The sequence below is a fragment of the Salvelinus fontinalis genome, chromosome 4 (genome assembly GCF_029448725.1).
Source record: "Salvelinus fontinalis isolate EN_2023a chromosome 4, ASM2944872v1, whole genome shotgun sequence".
Lineage (NCBI taxonomy): Eukaryota > Metazoa > Chordata > Actinopteri > Salmoniformes > Salmonidae > Salvelinus > Salvelinus fontinalis.
This window is the reverse complement of record NC_074668.1, coordinates 28,461,746-28,471,131: the sequence shown is the minus strand read 5'-3', so window position 1 is coordinate 28,471,131 and position 9,386 is coordinate 28,461,746. Positions and strand designations below refer to the sequence as shown.

The 9,386-nt window shown below is 42.1% G+C and overlaps 1 protein-coding gene and 1 non-coding gene across 3 annotated transcripts in view; one reads left to right on the top strand and one right to left on the bottom strand.

Annotated features, from left to right (window-relative positions):
- The window catches only part of LOC129853469 (thioredoxin reductase 2, mitochondrial-like), a 29,996-nt gene that overhangs the window by 17,381 nt on the left and 3,229 nt on the right, over positions 1-9,386 (bottom strand). Inside the window, exons 5-8 of one of the 2 annotated variants that reach the window (XM_055919553.1) lie at positions 8,227-8,301; positions 7,716-7,794; positions 7,501-7,563; positions 6,986-7,056 (exon numbers count right to left, since the gene is read on the bottom strand). In XM_055919553.1, the coding sequence (XP_055775528.1) occupies positions 6,986-7,056; positions 7,501-7,563; positions 7,716-7,794; positions 8,227-8,301 (288 nt within the window). The remainder of the gene's footprint in view (positions 1-6,985; positions 7,057-7,500; positions 7,564-7,715; positions 7,795-8,226; positions 8,302-9,386) is intronic. The other variant, XM_055919554.1, reaches the window with a different exon arrangement.
- Positions 8,544-8,613, top strand: trnat-agu (transfer RNA threonine (anticodon AGU)). The gene has a single exon. It is a non-coding gene; the product is annotated as a tRNA-Thr (tRNA).

The window sequence follows — 9,386 nt, the reverse complement described above, 5'->3', positions numbered from 1 at the left end:
ATCACATCTCCTTTTCCTGGCTGGGTCTATGCTTGGTTATATTGCATGTCAGTGTCTCTGGGATTTTTCTTTCTCCCTCATCCAGCTGGCGGTGTCTGAAAGCATGGGTGGAGGTGTTCAATGTACATACAGTAGGTACAGCCGAAAGAGGTCATTTTTCAAAAACACTGCATCCAGGCGTGAACAGGGGATGGCTGCTTGTGAAACAAGGAACTACAGAGGGTTGGGATCCAGTGAGAGGACATAGTAATACAGTGTCTGCCCTGCAAATGTTACTGGACTCCGCTGAATGATAAGGAGTATAAGGAGAAACCTACAACAAAGACAACACAATCAAACGTTTAGGGCTCGTGTATTAACCACACATACCAACCCAAATTCACCTTAATGAATGTTGGAGTATGTCGGACTGTCGTAGATTAGAATTTGCCCGAGTCTCTCTCATAACCTTGGAGCGGTCTTCAGCAGTCCAGACAAGAGATAAGTGAATCAGTGTCCTCCTCTAGCGTGTCTGCTATGCTTGCTACAATAACAGAGCTATTTCACACAAGTGTTCCTAAGAGGGGAGAGTTCTATTGACAGCAGACTTGATCTGAATCATACAGGATATAGGATGTGAACTCAACTCCTTTACACACTGTAGTGACTACAGAGCAAGAAAGGATACAACGGGTTACAACTGTCTCCCTGGGTGCTTTTGAGCTTGTCATCACAGACTCATTTCCTCAGCTGCTCTAAAGGATGACAAACAGCATATTTCAAGCCTGCTTTACTGCGCTTTAGCTCTGGAATTAATTTTGAATGGAAACATAGAATAAATAAATATATAATCCTAGAAAATGGAAACAGTGCATTACATACTGCAATAAAAGCCAACATAAAACATCTTACACTCATGTCTACACTTCTCATCGCTCTCGTATGCGTGTGAGTGTGCGAGCGAGCGTGCTCCAGCCCCTCTGAGGCATTCGTCACTCACCTGGAGCCATCCACTACCTCCGCCAGCCTGTCAACTCAAACACCCTCTCAGACCCCACCTGCACAGCTGACAGCTCAGAGCAGAGCAGCACAACAACTAGTCAACAACTCCTCAACACACGGCTCCTCCTAGGTAGCGAGGGATAGGTCTGAAGAGAGAGCCACGGGAGGGCCTGCTAATGCTAACCCCTAGTAGCCTGAGGGCAGATATCACTAACAGTAGGCCCCTACCTAACAGCCCCACTACCTAAGGCAACCCTACCTAAGGCCCACTCACATTAAGGGTTTCCCGGACTCAAGTGCTCTTTCCACTCACTTGAAAGCGCCATAGAAAGCTGTGAGCAAATATTTGTGATAATTGCTTTGGAAAGATGCTGAAAGAGGGGAAGGAAAGTTCAGGGAAACACATTACACGCAGAGTGGCATCGTCTTAGAATGGACTCTCCAGTACGAGTTCATATCACCCTCTAGTGGTAGAACGCTAAAAGACAGCCTTGTTTGGCACACGGGAAATACTGTACATATATACTGAACAAAAATATAAATACAATTTTACTGAGTTACAGTTAATAGAAGGGAATCAGTCAATGTAAATATATAAATTAGGCCCTAATCTATGGATTTCACATGACTGGGCAGGGAGGGCATAGGCTCACCCCTTGGTTGCCAGATCCACCCACTGTAGAGCCAGACCCAGTCAATCAGAATGAGTCACAAAATATCTTAATTACAAACAGAAATACTCCTCAGTTTCATCAGCTGTTCGAGTAGGGTGGTCTCAAACGATCCAGCAGGTAAAGAAGCCGGACGTGGAAGTCCTGGGCAGGCGTCGTTACACATGGTCTGCTGTTGTGAGGCTGGTTGGAGGTACTGCCAAATTCTCTAAAACGACTTGAGGTGGCTTATGGTGGAGAAACTAACGTTCAATTCTCTGGCAAGAGCTCTGGTGGACATCCCTACAATCAGCATGACAATTGCACACTCGCTCAAAAAAACTTTAGACATCTGTGGCATTGGGTTGTGTGACAAAACGGCATATTTTAGAGTGGCCTTTTATTGTTCCGAGCACAAATGACACCTGTGTAATGATCATACTGTTTAATCAGCTTCTTGATATGCCACACCTGTAAGGTGGATGGATTATCTTGGCAAAGGAGAAATGCTCACTAACTGGGATGTGTGAGCTTTATGTGCACATGGTAAATGTCTGAGATCTTTTATTTCAGCTCAGAAACATGGGACCAACACTTCACATGTTGCGTTTATATTTTTGTTCAGTGTACATTGTAGTCATTTAGCAGACGCTCTTATCCAGGACGAGTTACAGGAGCAATAGGGTTAAGTGCCTTGCTCAAGGGGGAACATTGGCAGATTTTTCACCTAGTCGGGTCAGGGATTCAAACCAGCGACCTTTTGGTTACTGGCCCAACACTCTGCACTGCTAAGCCACCTGACTAAAGTGGAGAGGAAAAGGGGAAACAAAGATGTGATAAAACAATGAAGACAGAAATCTATTGTAGATTATCTTCATCCTGCATATTAGCAAGGATTTTCGATGTGCGGATGACTCAGATAACTCAGCCCTCTGCTCTACACTGGTGGCACACTGTACAGTTACATTAACAAACATTAAACTCAACCCCCATTTTGTTCCAAGTGGAAACGGTGTGGAGAGGCCAATTAGACAAGTGATGACAGGGTTTTAATGGCTGGATTAGAGATGTGTTCAGCAAACGTCAGGAAACACACACAGAGCTAATCCGAGTCAGGAGAAGAACACTTAGTAGAAGCGTCTCTGTGTCTTGGATCGGTCACTATAACCGAGGTGTCTGTGCGCATTGCACAGTGAACTGCTGACGTACAGTATTGCATGGTATGTGTGTTACAGGGAGGGTTGTTACGGTGACCGAATTACCGCTAAATCGGCCGCCACGAGTCATGACCGCAGTCAAAGTCCACGTGACCGTTTAGTCACAGCAACTAGGCTTCTCCAAGCTCTGATGGTCATTTGTAGTCTACCAAACTTGCTAACTGCCTGGTACTCAGCACTCCATTGTCCCAGTAATCAATCTTGACTAAATCAAACACTTCATGAGAGCCCATGAGCTCATGTTGCGGAACATTTCCATAAGCTATGAAATTGCGTGAGAGAACAGAGTTGAGACGGTCTCGATTAAAAAGAGGATCCCATCAGCTTTCTATGGCTCGGGCCTGCTATATGTATTACTCAACTTTCCAAATATTAAGCACATTGCTTTGCTTCACAACAGGAGTACAAGCCTACCTGGCTGGCATGAAAATGAACCACGGGGGAAAGCGTCCTCCATTCGCTATTTACAGTAAGTGCATAGATTACGTCTTTTTCCCCCTGCCCCAAGACAGGAGCATGTTAAGTCATTCTAAATCAAAACTAATTTCACACACACTATTCAGTATATGTAAAGACACGATTAAATCAAGAATAGTCTGATGGGTGACAATATTAGCGTGTCACTTGTGAATGATGCCCAGCTTGTGTGCAGTAAAAGCAACAGCACATGCCTATTTGTGTGTGAATTTTTCAAATCATAGTCGCACACCTCATGTATCCAAGCCCATAGGCCTATATGTTTTGATAAGGTTTGTATCACAACTAAAATGGCCAAATAACTTAAAATTAAGCACATTAATCTGTTTTACAACCAGTGTAGAGCCTAACTGGCATACATAGGTGGCGTGTGAATTTAAAGTTTGGGAAGATAATTTTCAGAGTAAATATGCACCTTTATAATCATGCATTACATGCATAATCATATCAGCGGTCACTTTTGAGAATGGTGTTCTCTTGCTAATTTGTTGCATTTTGGAACATTCGCGCTTATAGCCTACTGCCATGTGCGCTTTGCTGCGCTTATAACGTGAATAAATAGCCTTGTACTATGGGGGATAGGAGAATGACATAGGCTAGTGATTTTACTGTTCGTTAGGACAGTTCCTCTAACATCTTCAATATGCGCCTCGGAATTCGTTAATGAAACTGCACTGTCTAATTTACAGTAGCTATTACAGTGAAATAATACCATGCCATTGTTTGAGGAGAGTGCACAGTTATGTACTAGAACATGTATCAAGAAACCAATTAGGTACATTTGGGCAGACTTTTGAACAGTAATGCAATCGTTCATTGGATCAGTCTAAAACATTGCAAATACACTGCTGCCATCTAGTGGCAAAATCTAAAATGCACCTAGACAGCAATAATACATTGTGGCCTTCCTCTTGCATTTCAAAGATTGAAAAAAAAAAGTTAAACACATGTTTTTTTTCTTTGTATTATCTTTTACCAGATATGTGTTATATTCTCCTACATTGATTTCACATTTCCACAAACTTCAAAGTGTTTCCTTTCAAATGGTATCAAGAATATGCATATCCTTGCTTCAGGTCCTGAGCTACAGTCAGTTAGATTTGGGTATGTCATTTTATGCGAAAACTGAAAAAAAGGGTTTGCAGTTGCTTCCCCCATGTGTAGTCTTCACTTGTAACCAACTTCGGAGGTGATATGCCTGTGAGAAGGACCCGTGACGGGAATTGGCTAATAAGAATTGAGATAAAGAGAGCCATGTGAGTGAGAAGTGAAGAGAGAAGGGAATTATAATTATTATATTCAGCCCAAGGGCACAACTGCCACTGACTGCAAAAGGCATGGATTTTTTTTTTTAGGGGGCATTACGGCCAGACAAGGTGGATGCCGCCGAGAAATTTGAGGCATTATCAAATGCTTGTCAAATTGTGAATGAGACTGATGCAGTCAAAGAATAAAGCAGAGCTCATGCCTTTCATGCAACTTTGTTCCAATCATCATTAATTGCATCATGCAGTATTACAAAGTATTAAAAATCTAAACATTGAGCCCTGTTTGTAACAATTAAAGTTGCATAAATAACTCAAAGTTAGGCCTCCCGAGTGGCACATTGGTCTACAGACCTGGGTTCGATCACAACTGGCCGTGACCGGGAGTCCCATAGGGCAGCGCACAATTGGCCCAGCGTCGTCCGGGTTAGGGGTGGAAACATATGGAATCATGTAGTAACCAAAATAGTTTCTATTTTAAATTCTTCAAATTAGCCACCTTGATGACAGCTTTGCACACTTTTGGCATTCTCTCAACCAGCTTCATGAGGAATGCTTTTCCAACAGTCGTGAACGGATTACCACATATGCTGAGCACTTGGCTGCTTTTCATTCACTCTGCGGTCCAACTCCATCTCAATTGGGTTGAGGTTGGGTGATTGTGGAGGCCAGGTCATCTGATGCAGCACTCCATCACTCTCCGTCTTGGTCAAATAGCCCTTACACAGCCTGGAGATGCGTTTTGGGTCATTGTCCTGTTGAAAAACAAATGATAGTCCTACTAAGCTCAAACCAGATGGGATGGCGTATCGCTGCAGAATGCTGTGGTAGCCACGCTGGTTAAGTGTGCCTTGAATTCTAAATAAATCACAGACAGTGTCACCAGCAAAGCACCCCCACACCTCCGTTCTTCACGGTGGGAATAACACATGCAGAGATCATCTGTTCACCTACTATGCGTCTCACAAAGACACGGCGGTTGAAACTCAGACCAAAGGACAGATTTACACTGATCTAATGTCCGTTTCTTGGCCCAAGCAAGTCTCGTCTTCTATTGGTGTCCTTTAGTAGTGGTTTCTTTGCAGAAATTCGACAATGAAGGCCTGATTCACGCAGTCTCCTCTGAACAGTTCATGTTGAGTGTCAGTTACTTGAACTCTGTGAAGCATTTATTTGGGCTGCAATTTCTGAGGTGCAGTTAACTCTAATGAAGGTATCCCCTGCAGTAGAGGTAACTCTGGGTCTTCCTTTCCTGTGGCGGTCCTCATGGGAGCCAGTTTCATCATAGCGCTTGATGGTTTTTGCGACTGCACTTGAAGAAACTTTCAAAGATCTTGAAATGTTCCGGATTGACTGACCTTCATGTCTTAAAGTAATGATGGACTGTCGTTTCTCTTTCCTTATTTGAGCTGTTCTTGCCATAATATGGACTTGGTCTTTTACCAAATAGGGCTATCTTCTGTATACCACCCCTACCTTGTCACAACACAACTGATTGTCTCAAATGCATTAAGATGGAAAGAAATTCCATAAATTAACTTAACAAGGCACACCTGTTAATTGAAACACATTCCAGGTGACTAACTCATGAAGCTGGTTGAGAGAATGCCAAGAGCATGCAAAGCTGCCAAGGTAAAGGGTGGCTACATTGAAGAATCTCAAATATAACATCTATTTTGATTGGTTTAACACTTTTTTGGTTACTACATGGATTCCATATGTGCTATTTCATAGTTTTGATGTCTTCACTATTATTCTACAAAGTAGAAAATAGTAAAAAATAAAGAAAAAAATCCATGAATGAGTAGGTGCGTTCAAACTTTTGACTGGAACTGTGTATGTATATGAATATATATATATACATAAATAAACTCTAAATTAAGCATATAGGAGGAACTGTTTCTTTGTTAAACGCTGAACACAGAATAGCCGCATGTACTCTCTCCCTCAGATATCGTTTGGAGAAAATGTTTTATTCAGCTATGTTCAATTGTATTCTTCATACTATAAAATAATAACACGGAACTTAAAGTCTTGTCTGCTAAATGAACTAGTGTAGCCTACAGCCATATGGCATAGCCAGATCAGGACCTAACATAAGGACAACGCAGAGTATGCTATTCTGTTCTTCTGAAATAGACTACATTTTCTTCATATTATGTTTCTTTAGACCTGTCTAAAATAAATAATGGATTTATTAGACATTTAAAAATGTAGATGTTCCAAAGATCTGCATCATTGACTTGTAGGCTGTGCGTGGAAGCAAGGAGATGCTAAATGTGTTCATGTTAATTGCTGGTCAATTACCACGAGACCGGCAGTTATTTCCTTGACATTCACCAGCCGACAAAATGTAATGACCGCCACAGCCCTAGTCACAGGATGTACCACTCACGTCTTGCCAGGGGACTCCTTCAGCCAGAAGATATCATCACTAGTGATGCCGTGCTCGACTGCTCCAGGGATCTACAACACAGCAAATAGAACAGTTCAAGACAACACCTGTCTGTTTGAATCATACAATTCTCAGTACAGCCTCTGGTAAAAGATCAGCTCCGTTGGACAGATGAGGAAGGTTATCTTTGGTCCTTGTTAGTTTGTTATCAACAGACAGTGAGCAGCAGCTTGTGATACACCACAGAGGGAGGCCTCAGACCCATCGGTTATCCCAAACAGCACCCTGTTCCCCATGTGGTGCACTACATAGTGAAAAGCTAGGGTGGCATTTGGGACGCAGTACCAGACACAGCCTCCCTCCTCCACCCAGAGCCAGACATGTTTTACCACCACGCCATCAAAAGCTTCAGATCCACTGTGGTGTTATCAGCAGCTGTCTACTGGGCAAGGACACCATACAAACGGAGACAGGGATAGAGGGAGAGAGGGAGAAGCAAAGAGGTTAATACTTGCATGTGTGGGGTACTTTGGCCGCCCCCCAGTGGCAATCACAATATTCTTAGCAGTCAACATAATCTGCCAGACAAGGGGGAGAGACATGATAACTTCAATAGGAAAACATTTAATATGGCAGTGTTGAAATTATACTCCTTACAATTGTGTGAAACAGCAATTCATTAAAAAAGAATGATACGGTGAACATTTAATTTTTTTTAAATGAGTGTTACCTCTTTTCCGGTCCTGGTTAACCCTTTGACCGTGTGCTCGTCCACCAGACTTCCTTTAACGTTCAGATACTTCACTTCCCTGTCGAACACAAACAACATTGTGACAGTGCAAACACCACAGGAAGACTCATAGGAGATCTTGTGCAATGACAGGATTTGGCTGAGATAGGTAAAGCCTAGATAACTAAAACCTGTTTTCAATGAAACTGGGTATAATAAATATGAGATTTGGTTGCACAATGTATACTTCGGTTGTGAGAGTATGGGCACATACAGGCATGGAAACACCTGTTTATCCCTGTATCCATTCAGTCAGAGCACTGCGTCCAATTTATTTACAATTTATCCCCGAACCGCTGTAACCTCTGTGTACCAACAAGTCATAACAAAAAAGGGCTGCAAAACACAGGTATGTATGTGTATTTCTTTTTTTTTCTTCTTTAAATCACTGCTCAAGTCGACAACAGAATCTATGATCTAAAGTGGCTGTAGGTAAGGAGGAGTCACTCACTTGTCCTGAAGCTGGACACGGTGACCCCAGTTGAGGGACCTGACGTGGTTCTGCACAGCCTCTGCCATGGTACTCCTGTAGAAAAACACATGGTATAGGACAGGCATCTGTGATAAGACAAAATAAAACAATGCGCATTTTCACTCAGTGTCCATTGTGTGGCAAGCATTCGTCGGTAAATTAGCTAATAAACTTAGTGGATTGTGAGTAATCTGAAGTGTGTTATTCGAAGAATATTCCTCAGTTCACCACAAAGACGACCTATGTTGAGCTGTGTGAGAGTCACCCATGTAGTGCTGACACCATGTAGTCCTCCCGGGTGGCTCAGTCGGTAGAGCATGGCACTAGTAATGCCAGGGTTGTGGGTTTGATTCCCACAAGGCACCAGTATGAAATTTAACCCAAAATGTATACACACGCTACTGTAAATCGCTCCAGACAATAGCGTCTGAATGTCTTTCCTGCTAAACGGCTAAAATGTCAAAATAACTAATTGAATGTACAACCAAGGTCAAATCCCCCCATCATGTCTTACTGATACATTACCACTAGATGGCACATGTAAGGGTCCATTAACCTTAGTGTTGAATGCTTATCAATCCAAAACATTGACCAACATTTAACCTAGTAATGACTATGGGTAAATGACTATATATATATATATATATATATACAGTACCAGTCAAAAGTTGACATCTATTCGGTCAACATTTTTTACAATTTTCTTCATTGTAGAATAATAGTGAAGACATCAAAACTATGAAATAACACATCTGGAATCATGTAGTAACCCCAAAAAAGTGTTAAACAAATCAAAATTGATTTTATATTTGAGATTCTTCAAAGTAGCCACCCTTTGCCTTGATTACAGCTTTGCACACACTTGGCATTCTCTCAACCAGCTTCATGAGGTAGTCACATGGAATGCATTTCAATTAACAGGTGAGCCTTGTTAAAAGTTAATTTGTGGAATTTCTTTCCTTCTTAATGCGTTTAGGACAATCAGTTGTGTTGTGACAAGGTAGGGGTGGTATACAGAAGATAGCCCTATTTGGTAAAAGACCAAGTCCATATCACGGCAAGAACAGCTCAAATAAGCAAAGAGAAACAGCAGTCCATCATTACTTTAAGACATAAAGGTCAATCAATGCAGAAAATGT